Source organism: Meleagris gallopavo, chromosome 11 (assembly GCF_000146605.3).
Source record: "Meleagris gallopavo isolate NT-WF06-2002-E0010 breed Aviagen turkey brand Nicholas breeding stock chromosome 11, Turkey_5.1, whole genome shotgun sequence".
Classification (NCBI taxonomy): domain Eukaryota; kingdom Metazoa; phylum Chordata; class Aves; order Galliformes; family Phasianidae; genus Meleagris; species Meleagris gallopavo.
In genome coordinates this window covers 1,427,288-1,444,376 of record NC_015021.2, presented here as the reverse complement: position 1 = coordinate 1,444,376, position 17,089 = coordinate 1,427,288, and the positions used below count along the sequence as shown (strand labels likewise).

The 17,089-nt window shown below is 51.4% G+C and overlaps 1 protein-coding gene across 1 annotated transcript; it reads right to left on the bottom strand.

Annotated features, from left to right (window-relative positions):
* Nucleotides 1–36: 36 nt before the first annotated feature.
* XXYLT1 (xyloside xylosyltransferase 1) lies at nucleotides 37–15,897 on the bottom strand. Its single transcript, XM_010716369.2, has 3 exons — nucleotides 15,888–15,897; nucleotides 15,586–15,760; nucleotides 37–1,183 (listed from the first exon to the last, which is right to left on the bottom strand). Exons 1-3 carry the CDS (start codon nucleotides 15,895–15,897, stop codon nucleotides 787–789), a joined length of 582 nt encoding a protein of 193 aa, XP_010714671.2. The 3' UTR covers nucleotides 37–786.
* Between the last annotated feature and the right edge of the window lie 1,192 nt (nucleotides 15,898–17,089).

Genomic DNA, 17,089 nt, shown 5'->3' with positions numbered 1-17,089 from the left:
ACAGGACTTCAGTTGTGCCACAGAAAAACAGCAAAGTGTGTTTTATATTTGCAGCTTTATTACAGTACAAAAGGTTAAAGGCAAAGCTAGAAAAATGAACCAATTTGTACACGCTTGCTGAATGCTTTTAAGACAAGATACGGCAGTAAAGCTTTTATTGCTAAGAAGAACAAGTGGAAGGCTTTAAAGTTCATCTAGCATTCAATTTTTTGTTCATAAGTAACACAAATTTAAAGCAGCTTTTCAGTCGTTAAAGCCTTCTTGCCTTTCTGGAATGCTGAAAAAAAAGATGACCTGAGGACAGTGTCTGCTCTTGATGCACTGCGTAAGTTGCAGAAATGGGCCACCAAGGAATGCCTAAGCAAAACCCAACTGCCTGGCTCTGAAATCTGGCTAACAACATAGTGCTGCACAGCACCCATGGAGCCAGCACTCCCTGCAAGGTGCCAAAGCAAGGTCACCCAAAGGCTTGCCAGCTGTCCCTGTGCTCGGGGGCTGCAGCACAGAGGGGCACCATGCACTTGTTCCAAGCTGAGCCATGGAGCCAAGCCTAGGCATCTTGTATGTCCTGTGCCAGCTACTGGACTGTACCTTCTTCTGGACGGGTGGGACTACAGATGGTGGGAAACTGAATGCTTTGGGGATTGCCAGGGATCAGGGGCGTCCCTGGAACATAACTGACCGGGCTGGCCGTGCTTCAGGAGGGACCGCTGGTGCGGCCACTGCAGCCTGTGCAGCCTTATAGGGACCACTGCAGTCACAGCTGGTCCTGGAGAAAGGGGTGCCCTAGTCCTCAGGGATAGGGGTGTTGCAGTTCCCATGGTAAATTTTGACCTCACCATCGCACCGAAAGTACTGATCAAACACATCGCTGTATCCGTGGTCCTTCCACCACGTGCAAAGCTGACGGTTCCATGTGCAGTCGAGCACGTGGAACAGTTCTGGATGCTCCATCCCCACCATGGTGAAGAAATCCTGGTCCCCAAGGTGACCCTTGAAGTGGTACTTCTCCGTGAGCTTCTGCACCATGCCAGGTTCCAGCAGCTGGTTGTAGAGCTTGGAGCGCCTCATGGCTTCCAGGTTGAGGAGCAGCACACCGCTGTTGAAGCCAGGCAGCCCATCAGGAGGGGGCTCCCCCACTCTGGTCTGGGGGTTCTCGCGGCGGTACTGCCAGAACGTGTGCCTGGGGACAGAGGGAAAGTCATTAGTTGGAAGGTCATTAGTAGGGAGGTCATTAGAGTGGAGTCAGTGAGCACAGCTGAAGAGCAGCTACCACCAAAAGTCTGGGCAGGCTGGGAATGAGCCCTCCCCCGCCCAGCCTGGTGCCTCGTGGCTGCTGCTCTCTGCCTTCCTACATGGGATATTGTCCAGACCTCAAATTGTTCTTCCTGCTCTCTCCTAAAGCTTCTTTTGTGTGCATCAGCATCCTATTCTGAGTGAACTGGGCATGGGATTGTGTGGCTGCTCACATGGCTGTTCATGGAGAGGAAATCACATCCTTCTTTCTTAGGTCAAATGACCTCATGTGCTCCACTGCTGCTTAGCACCAGGTTTCACAGCCCCTCCTGGGCCACAGCCCTCTGGGATGCACACTGCAAATGCATGGCAAGGGAGGTGATCCCTGGTCCTGGCATTCTGCTGCAACACAAGGTGTTCGAGTGAGCTGCACAAAGTAGGTCAGCTCTGTCTGCAGGACAGTCTCAGGCACTGATGTGCAAGCTGCAAATCTTATCAGCACTTTTTGTTTCTCTCCAGAGCACTTGTAAAAATATTGAACAAAAGTGGGCAGAGTACAACAAAAAGAAGCCAGTGGTGTCAGGAGAGCTGCTCTCACCTCATCTACTGCACCTGTTACATCCACTACTCTCCTTGTAGCCCTGCTGCCCAACAACCTGGCAATGCTCTGGTTAGTGGAGTGTGACTGCAGCCCTGCCTGACGACATCCATGTGCTTCACAAATGTCACAGCAGAGCCAGTCCCTCTGCGTCTCTCACTAGCGAGACCAGCAGATGGGAAACGTCAGGAACAGAGTTAAACCCGACACTGAGCCAGGGGTTTTTGGTGTCTCTTAAGTATGCATACAGTGTGTGTATTTTCCACATTATCTGGTCTTATATATTGAGGTTCAGCCTCCTGGAGACAGTCGTCCTTATCTCTGTCACCCATCAACAGTGCCTGAGCAGGCTGGGGCTGTTGCTGCACAGGGAGGTGAGGACGGGGAAGGCCTCGCCTTGCCCTGGCATTCACTGTCTCGCCACAGCGTCAGCCGCAGCCCCTCCACATGAGCCCTGTGTGCAGTGCAGGAACCGCTCCCTACCGCTTCACACGGCAAGGAGCCATTAAAGCATCCCTCCAGCTCCAGGAAGGAACCGCAGGATAGGAGCTCCCTGCGGAATGAGCTCAGCCCCTTCTTGCTCCTGCCAAAAACGGTCTTGGAGGCCCAAGCTAACACCGTTCCCATGGAGACCTTCAAAGCAGCATCCCCCGAGTGCGGCCAGCAGCCTCGTCCTTCCCAGCAGCACGCTTTGAAGGTGGCAGAGCGCAGCCCCATGAGCGGCCCAGCCCGACTGCCCGGCTTCCTGCAGGGACATTGTTTGCAGCACATACAATGCAGGGCTTTGCGAGCGGCGACATCGCGGGCTCTGCTCAAACAAAGGCTCCAATCAGGACAAACACAGAGCAAACCCAGCCGCGGTGGTGCGGGGATGGTCAGCTCGGCCCGGCCCAGATCATGTGCCAGTATCACCATGCTGAGCTGCGGCTGGGGACAAGCTGCATCCACCTGGCAGCACTGTGATTTGGGAGGGCAGCAGCTGGGACAGGAGGGTCAGGGAGCCCAGGGACCACAGGGGAATGAGATTGCTGGGGACACCCAAACACCGCTCACCTGCCCAGTCTTGCTGCTGGCAGAGCAGCACACGGCAGCAAGGTGGGCAGCCTCCGCTCCGTAACAGCCTAACACTAACTGCAGGTAGTGGGGTCTTGGCACCATCGTTGTTATTATTTGATTACAGGGAAACTCCAGATCAAAACTGGGCCTGGGTTTGGGGCCGTGCAATAAGGTTTGAAATAAATCTCCCCAGGCAGTAGAAATATTTCTTCTCCAAAATGAGACACCCAATGGCAACATTTCGTTAGCTAAATAAGCACTGCCTTCAGCTTCTGCAGCCCTGGGAAGGCTCAGATGCAGCAGCTCTGGCAGGCATGATCTCCACTAGCTAATTTCCAGCTGCCACGGAGAACAGAGTGCTGCGAGTTTAGGAACACACAGAATTAACTTAAGAGGGTGATTCAATTGGGAAAAAATCAGACTACCTCAGTAAGCAGCACAAATATGTCTTTGGCTCCTTCCACAGCCCTGGGGCAGCGAGCACACCCCACCATATACAAGCTGTTCCCACTTGCAAGAATTGAATCCATCCCATGCTGTTACCCAAGCAGCTTCTGCTGGGGGTGTATCCGCCCCACAAATCACTGCCATTCAGAAGTACTGCTGCCCCCGAACAGCATCCTCTGTTAAAAGCCAGACAGAGAGCTCTTCTCTCACTCTGGCTCTAACACCTTAGGCGAAGCTACACCACCTTGCTGTGAAGCTGTCAGGGAGAAACACTGCTGAGGATACAAAGAATACATCAAGCATGTCTGATACCTCTCTGAATTTGTCAGGCACTGACCAAAGCCTCCATGCACCTACACAGAAAACAAGAATTTGATGGTACGTGGTTGGATTTAGTACCCAAAGGTTTAATATGCTTGCAGGCTTGGAAGCTGAACTAATTCAGCTGTAAGAAGATGCAAGGAAATCAGCTTCTGGAACACCTTAGGGCCCTGCTGGGTACTTCTGCACTGGAAAAAAATTAAATCAAAACTTTTCTTGTACTGAGCCGTGCTCAGCTCTAACGCTCAGAAAATCCCAGGGCTGTGCAGAGAGCAGACAAGCAAACCTCCTCTGGCCTCTCCCTGGGTGCCCAGGATCTGGAGCCCTGATCAGGTGTCACCATGGGGGCTGGAAGGCAGCAGTGTGCAGGTGAGTGATCCCAGTGGAAAAAGTGGTTCTATTAGTGATGTCAGCTGTGTACACAGTTTTAATTTTCTGAGAAATAAAGGCAGGAGAACCACAGCTGTAACATGCCATTCCTTCCTTACCATCTTCCATTCAGATGCTTCAGATTCAGAACTCTGAAATCTCTCATTTCATTCAGGGCGTTTATACCATTCCCTTTCATCTGATTCAGGATGGAATGGGTTTTTGAGAGTGCCAATTTCCCCTGGAAGGAAGGCTCAGCTTTGAACAGCTGTCTCCAGTCCTCCTGGGGAGAGGGAGCAGAGCACTTGCTGTGGGCTCACTGCTTCACTGGAAGAGCGCAGGCAGCACCTAGATCTGATGGGGAGAGAAGAGCTCTGCCTGTGCAGAGAGCAGCTACGTCCTGCAAAGCTGACTTGTGGGCACTCCTGGGAAAAGGAAGCAATATCTCTAGATGTAGCATTAGAGGGAATCTTAATGTGCAAAAGCAAGACCCAGCCTTGCACTCACGAGCTGCTCAGATCCAGGCTGGAGTGGTGTACAGAGGACTTGAGTGCAGTCCCAGGCTCTGAGCAGAGGTTGGCTCAAGCTCATCTCTGCATATTCTGCTCTCTCTCCTCACCACCAGTAATTCCCTGAAAGTAACTGTCAGTCCCAACAAAAAGTGACTGGCAGAGTGCGGTGCAGAGCCTGAGAGGGATTCCAGCTCCAGAGCACTGGAACAGATCATTTGCTGTGCATTCTCAATTCCAAAAACACACACTGTCCAAGCTGTTATCAGGCTGCCTGCAAAGGGACAAAATTACATCCTCTGCAAGTTGCTGGCTGTAATAGGGAAAAGGAGAGAGCTGTGGCCCCCAGCACCATCCTGCTGCAAACTGCAGCTTCCCAGCCTAGAGCAGGAGAGCAGATCTGTATCAAATGACTCAAGTTTTGAGCAACACCATTCCCCAGTGGATTACCCCGTGATGGCTAATCCAGGTAACAACGCGGGGAGAGGAGACAGACAAACAAGCAGCAATTGTTCCAGTGCTTCCTCCAGACCCCAGCCAGGCTGACACAAAAGCTGTGCTCTGCCTCACAGCACGCAGGCAGCACGGCACGATGCGATGGGGAGCTCGGGGCCCCTGGGAAGTGGACATGCAGGATGTGAGGAGCACAGCACGGCACCGACAGACACTGCCTGCAGCACCGTGCTGTCCTTCCCTGTGCTGGGGCCAAGGGAGTGAAAGGTGTTCTGGCAGGGCTGCTGTGAGCATTCCTTCAGCCTGAATTCACTCAGCTTTTGTCCTTCTAAGGATGGCTTTCCGTTGTCTCCTCCAGGGACCGGGGTAGAGAAGAACAAGGTTGAAAAATGCCTCCACCCACCTGGAAGCGGATCATGAGATCACAACTTTCCCTTAAGGAACCAGGCCCCAGACTGCCACATCCATCCCCAGCTCCCACAGCATGGCAGCAGCCTGGGCACAGGCCAGGACATTCCTGGGGGCACAGGGCTTGGGCAGCACCTGTTCTGTGCAAAGAACCCCTGTGAGAAAGGGCTGCCTCTGCTGTCTCCTGCGGGCACTGCTGGCTGCTACAACCTGTCCCCTGCTGGCATTGGGGACCACCTATGATTTTCCTTGGGCTATACTCTGCATGATGTTCCCTGTGGGAAATGAGTCTGCAGGTGCTTTTCAATGGGGAAAGCACACATGGAAACATCTTGATGCTTCTGGAAAAAAATGTATTAGCAGGTGCTCTGCAACAATAAGACAAGCTGTGTAAAACACACAGTTCCCCTAACACACAGGAAAGGCAGCTGGTAGCACATCACGAGGCCCATGTGGCGGGATGGTACCTGCCCAGGGCAGAGCTGGCACTGCAGCAGGACAGATGGTGCATGAGGGATGGGACTTGCAGGGCTGCTCTGTGGGAAGCCCCCAATCCAGCACAAAGCAGAGTTGGGGCCATCAGTGAGCACAAAGCTACCCATGGTGCTGGTGCTCCATGTGCCCACCCAGCAGCAACACTGCTGGTCTTGGCAATTTGTTGCTCGTGCCCCCTGCAGAAAAAGCTACCTCCAGCTAAGGCAGGAAGGCAGCCCAGAGACCCCAGCCACCGTGGGGATGAAAAGCAGCAGGAAACTGCTTGCAGGAGGAGGGGAGGAAAAAGGAAGAGAAGGCATTTTAGGCTTTTGTTAACCACTGAGCTGACCGTGGCCCCTTCAGACAAATTCTTCCAAATGTGACCCTGTGCCCCTGACACAGGGTCTGTGGCTGCCAGCGTCCATCTGCAGCCCGATGCCCTGGGCTGTGCGGAGGGGCCGTGCTTTGAGGCGCTTTTTATAAACAGAGCCTGCATGTGCTAGGAAACATCTGGAGAGCAGCACTTCCAAGCATTCAAACATGGGGCCCAGATAAAAAACACTTCCACCAGGACTTCCCCTGCTGGCCCAGCACATGCTCCTGCAGCCAGCCCCCCTGTGCAGACAGCCTCCCCTGCCACCAGCCCTGACAAGGCAGCCTCCATAACAAGGTCACAAAAAAGTAACACTGCCATGGCCCAGCCTGGGGGCCCAAGGTGCTGGCTCCTTTGGTTATGGGAATGCTGTGAAGTGACTAAAGGCCTCCTGACCAAATGTGAGGAGATTTCATCTGCATCAAGCATGGCTGCAACAGCCACCTACAGCATGCTGTGCTGCAAGACAGGGCCCTGGTTCTGTCCCCAAGCAGTAGCAGAGCTGGTCCAAAGCCACAGGGCACCGGAACAGACCCTGCTGCCAGGGGCTCTGTACCATGCTGTGGGAAGGCTCTTCCCTGGCTCACACAGCCCACAGACAGTGCCTGTCAGAAGGGAGATGCTCACAGAGCTGCAGACTTGCCACACCACCTAAAAAAACAAGCGTGAAATCTTACTACTTCTAACTATGCAAAACACTGCAAGAGTAAGAGGTCAAGCCTTCCTAAAGGAGCCCAGTTTTTGCCATTTCAGCTCCAAACTGGGTGACACCATGTACAAATGCCAATGCTGTTTGATTAGAGCCAGCCCTTTGAATACTATTTGTTCCTGAGCAGACAGATGTGCCTTTAACCCATCCCCAGTTCTGCACAGAATTGCCATCTCCCTTCTGGTTGGTGGTGCTGCTGTCCCTACTGCCAATCAGAGGCAGCTTTCCCAAATCATCCTCCACAAGAAGCAAGAGCGTGGCCAAGAAACCTCTCCATGACCTCCTCCTGCTCTTTGCTGCATGGAGCAGCCCCACAGCCCCTCCTGCACCAAAGGATGCTCCCCTTTCCTTTGGGGCACCGCCAGCACAAGCAGTCCTTCTGGAGAAGGTTTTGTAACAAAGTGCCCTTTGTTGCTAATTGCTGATTTCCCATGTGCAAATGCTAAACCCTTTAAGGAGCTGAGGAGACAGGTTCAGTACCAGCCTGGTCCAGAGCGCCTTAGCTAAAGCTGAGCAGCTTGTGTAACCAGGAAATCCCAGCTTCACTGCCATGCAACACGGCTCATGCAGGGATGTGCCACAGGGTCCAGCACTCGGGGTACTGCCTGGGCGCTCCTCGCCCTCTGTCCAGTCCATGCCTCTCCATCACCTGGAAACAATGACAAAATTAAGGACTGAGTCCCTCAGTGAGACTTCAGTAATTTCCTGATAAATCCCTCATGTAGCGCACAAATGATGTCTGTACAGCAGCGGCCTCTATCAGAATGCAGTCAGCATGCTGAGCGTCTACAAGGCTGTATTTGGAGCAGGAAATCAATGCTGGGTGATTACACTCCCGCATGGACTCAGCAGTCTGAAAATGGCCTTGCTTAAATGGCTGATTAGTAACAACTTGCAAACATGGATCATTATTTAGTGATTAATAGAGGCAAGTGCAATGCTTTTTGCTACCAACATGTAAAGCACACGCTGCCCTGCTTGGAGGACTGCTGACCAGAAACAGCTCACTGCGGCCTGCTTGCATGGAGAGGGGCTGCCTCTGAGCCCCGGGGAGCAGCGGGCACTGAGGGACCCTCGAGAAGACACTGCCAAGCAGACTGCCTGGAGCTGGCCCTGTGCACCATTCCAGAAACATCTCAGCTATGCAGCAGAGCCTCTCAATTTCCTGCTTTTTGTTTGTTTGTTCCTCTATCAAAGGGCTTCAGTTCTTTGGAAATTCCTTCTGCACCAAGCACCGGTAAGGAGCCTGTAGATGCGATCTGGCACCAGGCCCTGGCAGCCAGAACAACCACATCTGCTTCACCATCTGCTGAGACCCTGCAGGCATCATGGCCCTGCTCCCTGCAGCACTGCAAAGCCTTTCTTGGGGTGCACAGAATCACAAATACCTGTACCATGCAAACCTGCTCTGCTACACTCCACTATGGAAAGAAATGCCTGTGCTTGCAGCAAACAACAGAGCTGCCCTCAGCCAATGGAGCTCCGAACAGTGCCCTGCTCCCTTCCAAGTCCTCAGCACAGGACTGAGCTGCACCCAAAAACCCCATTCATAACAAGTGGCACCAACAGATGCCCATGGGAGAAACGGGCAGCATGGGGGTGTCTTTGTGCTGGATGGTGGCAGCTACTGCACCTAAAAAGAAGAGCTGGAAGGCTGAAGGAGCGTGGAGCTGCAGGGACACTCCGGGAAAGTCTCAGAGACCATTTTTGAAGGTCCGATGGCAAGTGCAGGAAGCTTCTGCAGCAGGACGCTTTGTCTCCAGAAGGAGCAAGCTGCTCCCACCCTGGCTAAGGGAGTACAAGCAATCACTGCAGACCATGCTGGGGGGGTGGCCCTTCCTTGTCCTTCCTGATCCTTGCTCAGCCCAGTGCTCCTGCAGGTGGGCACTTCTGTGGGAAAGGACAGATGCGAGCAGTGTGATACCTCTAGACACTGAACTTGAGACATTCAGGAGCAGAAACTGAGAAACTCAGGAGCTGAAGACAAGCACAGGTAAAGTAACCACTATACTCTCACCTGACACACTCTGGTCTTGTGTGTGATGACCAACAAAGAATCCTACAGCAAAACCACAGCAAAGTTCTCAGCCAGGGAAGAATGAGAAGCATGGCCCCAGCCTTGGAGAATCCCAGCTGCCTTACCCACACACACAAGTATTGTAGTTGTTAAAAAAAAAAAGGTAAGACTCAGTATCTCGAAAGAGACTATCATAGTGCTGATGTTATTAATAGCATTCATGCTAATTGATGCACATTTGTGGTTGTTAGATCTCGCCAAATTTATTCATTGTTTATAAGTGACATTGCAAGTTCAGTTGGCAATGGGAGTAAGTGAAACAGGTGCTACATATTCATGATGTGCACAGATGTATGCAATGAAAACCTTTGCCTTCTTGGATTTCAGATATCAGAAAGTAATGCTGAATTCCTTAAATCAGTTCTGCTGCCAATTCCTTACAGGTTCTGCATGTTCCGTAATTTTGGCTTTTTCTTGGTAGCAATTGCCAAAGAATTCCTAGAATCGTTTCCTCCTCACATCAAGCAGCAGCACTTGCTACAGATCAATTCAATCCTCTAAATGGTTTAAAACCCAAAGTGCAGCGGGTTCTTGGCTCTGCCTCCCAGCTGTGAGCAGGCTGTCGGCAGCACAGGCGTCACTGTGCCTGGCAGAACACAGAAAGGCAAACTGCTGCCGTCTCCAACAGGACTGAGAAAGGCAGAGCTCCCTGCTCCCCAGGGGAAAAGCAGCTGGAAAAGAGCAAAGCCTCCAGTTTGGGGCAGCCTGCCTGTATGAGGGGCCCGTGGAGCCAGGAGAGAATGCAGGCAGAAGGAGCTGCCCTCTGGAGATGATTATTTCCTTATTCAGAAAGCTTGATCCAAAGCAACACTCCTGCACTCTGCTACAGCTCCTCTCTGGCTTTACTTGGTGACTGCTTTTACGCAGCTGCAAAGCCCTAAATATCACAAACACCACCACCACTTTAATTGATAGGTAGGGAATTCAGCAGCTCCACCTTGCTGGCAGCTGTCAACTCTGCTTTTTCTTTTTAAATCCAGAGAGAAGGTACAGGATGTACTGTCTCAGCGTAGACATCTATCAGCCCAGTTTGACTGCAGGATCGGCATTAGAGTGCTCACAGCCCAGACTAACTCTTTTTCTCTAAACATTTGACAAACTGACTTAATCCAGCTGTCACTAAGCTTCTAGTAAACACTAAACACCAGAGGTGATGGGCTCCAAGGTAATGAATGTCTGAGGGCTATTTTACCCCTTGTGGCTTTTGGCTGAGCCCTGGTTACCTTCTTGGTTATTCGTGTGGCTGTAAGCCCACCTGGCTTGTAGGAGTGACAGGCTTTCCCTCTCTCCAGCAGCAGAAGGGGCTGCAGGAAGGGCAGTGTGGTCTGACTCCAGTAGGTGCAAGCACATGCAGAAGAACACAACCAAGACCTGTGAGACTGAGCACACAACGCAGCTACAGCAGCTCCCGCATGACCACAGTAAGAAAAAAACAAAGAAAAAGTGCTTCTCACCCCTTTGACTCCTATGAGAAACACCCTATTTGCTCTCCCTAGGTTTTAGGCAGAAGGAAAGACAAATGGCCTTGCAGCTATAAAAGGATTCAAGTGTCAGTCCTTTGTAGTCAGTAGGTGTCCTTTGATGTAGACATTCTTTCCTGCAAGAAAAACTTCTTTAATTTCCAGCACTGCTGATTTCTAAGATGCTTTCGTCTTTAATATCTTTTTGTTATCAGGGCCAGCAATGATAATCCCACCAAGGAGGAGAAATGGAGACAGCAGTGATCTCTTCAGCCCCAGTGGCACCTCGGACTTGGGAAGGTCTGAGACCTCTCGAGAGGCAGCAGAACCCAATACTCCCTCCCAGGCTATGCCAAGTGGGGACCTCAGCATCTTGGCTACTGGGGCATTTGCAGCACCAGTTCCAGAAGACAAGCCCTACTCTACCCTGCAGACCCTACCACCTTCTCAGGGGTCTCATGTGTGCTGCCAGGCTGCTCTTCAGACCACAAACACATTCAGTACATGTCCTGGGAACAGTGGCTTGCTTGTCTATCTGACAACCTGCTGGCAGGATGCATATGTAACATCTGCCTGCATGTTTCTTAGCAGGGCTGCCAACACCAGAGCACAAGAGAGTCTGGGCTTCAAAATTTGTTCAGAATCTGGCATTGAAGCCCCAGCGCAACATAAATATTTAAGAAGAGCATCATCACCTGCCCTTTGCAGTCTGGTGAGCAGGTCGCTGCCAGCATGCTTCAGTAGCTGAAATGCTGCAGGGGACAACAGGATTTTAAATTAAGATTATGATGTGCAGAAGCACTTCCTTGCACAGAAAGCCTTTTGGATTACACAAACATCAGATGCAGATTTTAATCTTTCCATCAAAACCTCTCTCACTGAAGCATGAGGTCCCAGTCCTGGCCATGGCCTGGATCCCATGCAGGCAGGCACAAGAGCTGAGGTTTGTTAGAGGCTGTGAAGAGGCTCTGTCTGCATCCTGAGAGGGAGCAGGAGCTTGCAGACATCCAAGAGCCTAGAACACCAGACCACCACACTCGATGTGCTATACTCCTTTGGAGCAGTGCACAATTGCAGGTGCTCAGCCCTTTGCAGGCTGAAGCTCTGCCTCTGCAACAACTAAATCCTAGCATGTGCATTGCAGGAGGGCCAGGAGATCTCTTTGCTCACAGAAACACATTTGTCCAAGACAAACAGCACCCGGGCATTGTTTCAGCATGAGTCAACCGAATGGAAACACTCCAGTGCCATCCTGTTTTGCTGTCTGGAGGTTTCCCCTACCTCCAGGATGTGCTGGCAGGCTCTGGGACATTTCCTATCTGCTGTTCTCTTACTGCCCTGTTTCCTGTAAGCATTTGCATCCCGTGCTTCGTGGAGCCCAATCCCAGAAGCAAAGCAGTGTGCAGTCCCAGCCACTGCCTGGAAAGCACAGCCTGCACTGGCAGCAAGCAGGCAGCTGGATAAAAAAAATTGCTTCTCAGAAGGTGCTGTATCATTCACAAAAAATGCCTCTGTGCACACATCTACATCCTCCGGTGGGCCAAACACGTAACAAGCATTAGGACTAAGCACCAACCAGTGACCCAATTGATCTCCATCCATCTTCCCATCACCATGTAAGGCTGGGGAAGAAGGCAGACAGACCTTTCACAGGCAGCAAATGGCTCCCCAGGCCTAGAGGTGTCAGTCCAATGCTCTGTCAGCAGAAACAGCTCAGGGAAGCTCTGAGCTCTTGCATAGGCAGGGGAAAGCGGCACACAGGCAGAGCTGAGTGCACAGAAAACTGCATAAATGGGGAGGGAAAGACAAGATAGTCCCAAGGACTCCCAGCTGCCCTGCAGTGCTCCCCCACATCCCGGCTGATGCTCCCAGCCTGTATGGTAAATCACAGGGCTGGAGCTGGCACCTCTGCCTCATACCTAGGGCACGTTTTTATCTTGCTAGAAGTGTAAAAATAGCAGTTTTACAGAGACATTCACGCCTTGTCAGCTTGCTTTGCTTTCTGGAAGCTCTTGGAAGAAAGAGGTGTGAGCCCCCAGTGCAGAGGACCTGTGGGGGAGGCTCACCCCTCCCAGGGCGACCTACTGACACGAAATACCAGGGACTTGTTTGCACATGAAGAACAAAACAGCACAACAAGGAAAACACAACATAGCCCAAACTGACCCAGAACATCAAAACTGTGCCGACAGAATGTTCAGTCGCAAAACATAGCCTGGGAGGGCTGTTGTTCCTGGGCTCATTTGTACCCCCTGCTTGCAGCAGGGGTCGGGGAGCACGGGGTCAGCTCAGGTCAGGTATTTGCTAACAGCATGGCTCAGCCCTGCATTGTCTGTGCTGTGTTGCTGACCCCCTCCTCAGCTGAGCACCCTGCAGCTTAACTCGGCACCCCCAGGGTTACCCTTTGTACATCCCAGGAGCTGGCCACCATCCCCACTCAATAACATACAGAAATAACACAAGGCTCATCTGTACACAGGCAGAAACGTGGAGCAATAACACCTCAAACTAATTGCAGGCAAACAGATGCTTACTTTACCCTGCTTGCTTAACTCTTACAAGCTGTGCTACTAACAAAAGGGACCTGCCCTGTTGGGCAAGGCAGGCTTAAGCTCACAATCCAACGCAGCCCCACTGTAGTGCTCAGCTGTAGCTGTTCTCTGTATTCTACTTTAAGCTCTAACAATTGGATGTAATTAGCTGGGACTGGATTTACCATTCTGGGCACCAAAATCCTACCAGGGCACCCAAAGCGGATACAGGAGCCCTCTGTGCTCTGGGTGTGGTGTTGCACTGTGGAGCACTCAGCACCTGCAGTTCACTGGTTCTAGCTCGCTGCCAAGCCCACAAGCAAGGAGGAGCACAGAGATGTCTTCTTTCTGAAGTAGAAGCAACCAGAAATGCACTTGTGAGTATGCTGATCATTTGGCTTGGGCTTCTAGGAAATGACTGCTGGTGATGAATGGCTACACGGGACGCCAGCAGCTGAGCAAGGCTCTCAGAATGGAGATGCTAGGATCAAACTCATATCCCAATAACAGTCTCCCACAGGGCCCCAGCTTCCTCCATTCTGCGCAGCTCAGTGCAGAGGGATGGCTTTCTGTTTTGCAAGCAGGCTGTCCCACACCAGGCCTACAGAGCACACTGCATCTTCTGCTAAATCACATTTGCTCCAAGCTCAGCCCTTGCCCAAGAGCGATGCTGGACATGTCTTAGGAGGTTCACTTGTTGATCTCATTACTGGGGCTTCCAGTAAGGAAAGAAAAGTCAGAGGGAGCTCTTAAGCTTTTTTATCTTTCTCTGAGAACATTTCCATTAGGATTAGCAAATCTAGCTGAGCCATCTCAGACACTCAAACTCAGCTCAGCTGAAAAGTCATTAAGGCACCCTGAGTTCAAGATCTGACTCACTCTGGACTGAAATAAAACTGAGGTTCATCCTTGGAACAACACATATTAAGTTAAATCAACTTCTTTAAGTACCAGCCTAGAAATACCCACAAGGAAAACACAAAGTAGCCCAAACTGACCCAGAACATCAAAACTGCACCAACAGAATGTTCAGCCCCAAAACATAGCCTGGGAGGGCTGTTGTTCCTGGGTTTATTTGTACCCCCTGCTTGCAGCAGAGGTCGGGGATCCCACTCAGCACAGCATCTGCGCAAATATGAACCTCTCTCCTGTCTGGTCTGAGTACCAGAACATCCCGTGATGTTTGAAGATGACTCCACATTCACCCACTCCTCTAACTCAGTCTGACTGTGCTGCATGTGGCTCTGTGGGGGACAAGTTGAGTGGCAGCAGGTGGGGTTAATAAGAGGCACCATGCTGGGGCAGAAGGCTGTGCCTGAATTCTGCTGCAGATGTGCTCTGGCAGCAAAATGCAGTGTGAGCCATCAGGAGCCACACCAGTCCGTGCAGGGCACTGGAGCTCCTAGCAGACCTAGGAGAGCCCCTTCACCTCTGACTGCCAACTATCTGTGTGTGAACAGAAATTCCCCCTCCAGAACTCCTAGTTGGGATTTTGTCTAGCGCACGTCTCACACCAGACACAGACAGCACTAAATAAACCCTCAAACACAGCTGGAACAAATCCACTGTGAGCACGCTCAGAAAGCAGCCTGCCTCTGCCAGGCAGCTCCGGAGCTGTGCATGAACTATGGAGCAGCACCAGAACACTGCAAATAGCTGAGCCAGAATTGGCTACTGCTTCTGAGAGGCTGAAGGTCTCTTCTGGGAGTGATGAAGTCCTAAAGCCTCCTACAGCTCTGAGAGAAATCTCAACATTTGCACAGCACAACATGTGGCTATCTGCATGCTCACAAGCCCAGGTCATCAAGAATTATCCCCCCTAGGCTTCTCTGGGTGAACAACTCTTAAATAAAATGTGCACTTCAAATGAAAACAGGGTCAAACACTGAAGGACCTACAGACCTACAGCTGCACCATTTGCTATCTACGTGGCAGGACCCATCTCTCCATTGTGCAAGTCATTTTTGGCACTTCCCAGAAGGTTTCTCATAGGTAGCTCAAAACATTGTAAAGGACTTCATGATAGAAAAATGCAGGCTGCTCCACCTAAACCTCACACCAGAGGGATTCCCCAAACGCTATTTCAGATATTTTGTGGAAAACGTGTGCGGAAATCTAAGAGTATGGCTGAAACGTGCTGGTGCTGGGTCTGCCTGCAACAAGAGGTGTCCCTGCTGGTTGGGCAGGGCAGCAGTACTCACAACCCAAACCTCTGAGTCCCAACACACAGACTAATGTGCCAAGCTTCAGACAGAGCACCCGAACAGGAATAGCTGGCCAAACACACCTCTAACAGGTATGTGATGAATCTATTTATGGATTAGACACTTGTTATCAGGAACTTGGCTCTGAAAGCCTTGTGACAGTGTGGGAGAACAAGGAAATCACACCACATTGCACAGTTTGTTCAGACTGGCCTACAAGATTCAAATTAAATTCCCCTGCAGGGATTACAGCAGAAAGACTGTTTCACCCCAGATTTTGTTCCAAAGACTGATCAGAGTTGAACAGAAAATGCGAAAACCCCCCTCCCCACAGTCGTGCCCTTGGGCACACGGCTGTACCTGTACACTGGCTGCATTTCCCTGGCAATCCCAATGACAGCTCCCTCCTGGAAGTTGTCAAACTCCTCAAACAGGTCGCGGATGTTGGCCTTGTACTTCAGGTCCAAGTCTACCTGGATGATCTGTGTTATTTCTGAAAGCACAAAGAGGAAAAATGAGTAATGTGAGACAAAACCTTAACCAGCAATTACCAATGGTGGTGCAATGAACTGCACCCGATGAGGATTTGGTGAACTCAGCACAGACTCAGCTGATTCAGGGCAGCAGTAATCCAGCCATAACCTCTACCTCAAGTTACCAACCTTCTGCCATCACGGATGCCATGGCATTTACTGCATTGTACTGTAGGTACGTCTTACTTCAGAAACACTTCTGGTGACTTTCTGCTTCTAACAACTCCTTCCTTTTTTCCAGAAAAGCAGTTTTCCACATGACTGAGAAAAGCAAGAGGTAACTTTAACAGTTATTGTCTCCTTTTCTAGAAGTGCTCCTGCAGACAGCCATGCCAGATCCCACGCACACCTTACACTACAAACACAGTGAGTGTTTCCCAGCTCCAACCCACACAGCCACCCCAGCTCAAAGTATTGGAGTGATTCCCATGGCAGATAGTAACACTAACTCAGAGATCCTCAGTGCACCTCAGGGACACCTGCACAGTTAGCTCCTCTGGTTTGGCATGGGCATCCCCACAAACGTTCCCCCCCACCACCCCTGTCAAAACTGTCTGCCATTGAGTCTGGGTTTATGGAACAGGCTGCAGCAGGCCACTTGAAATGCACCAAATGCAAAGGCTGTGAGAAGTCAGAGCCTGGGACAGGCTCCTCCAGCCCTGGGCAAAGCCATGGTCACTCTTTGAGCCGCAGAGCTCAGCACTGCCTGGAATCGCCAAGGGCAGCAGCAAGGTGTGCACAGTAATGGGAGCAGGCTGCTAGGTGGTAGGTAACAGCAAGCTATTTCTGTGTTGTGACAGCCAGGAAAACCTTGGTCAGGATGCTCTGCACTCAGCGTTAACTGGATTACAGCCTGTCAGCATTTCTCAGCCCCACTTACCATGCAGAGGTGCCACAACAGCTTTCTGCAGGCCAGATGGGCCTTTTACCACTGTTTTCCTAGTAATTAGAAAATAAAGGCCTCATTCTTCCTCCTGCCAAGTACTTCCAGATAGGAGGATGTCACCCTGTGTGTCACCATGTCAAACGCCCTCCCCCCACCAGGCTTGTGGGTCTGCACCATCTGTGAGCATCCCCCAGGCCAGGGCAGCTGGTGCTCTGGGAGAGCAGAGCACAGACATCTCCACGAATCTTGTGGCTCTGCCCCTGCTTAGCTTCACACAATGTGGTTCTTCTCCCGCTGCCTCCCAGTGTGGGGGACAGGCTGCCTGCTATCACTGTGCTGCTGGCAGCACCATGAAATGGCTCTGTCTTCAGCCTCCAAAGCAAATGTTGGGACTGGAGACTGGAGACCATGAGAGCAACCAGGCATCCACTGCTATCTTCCAGCA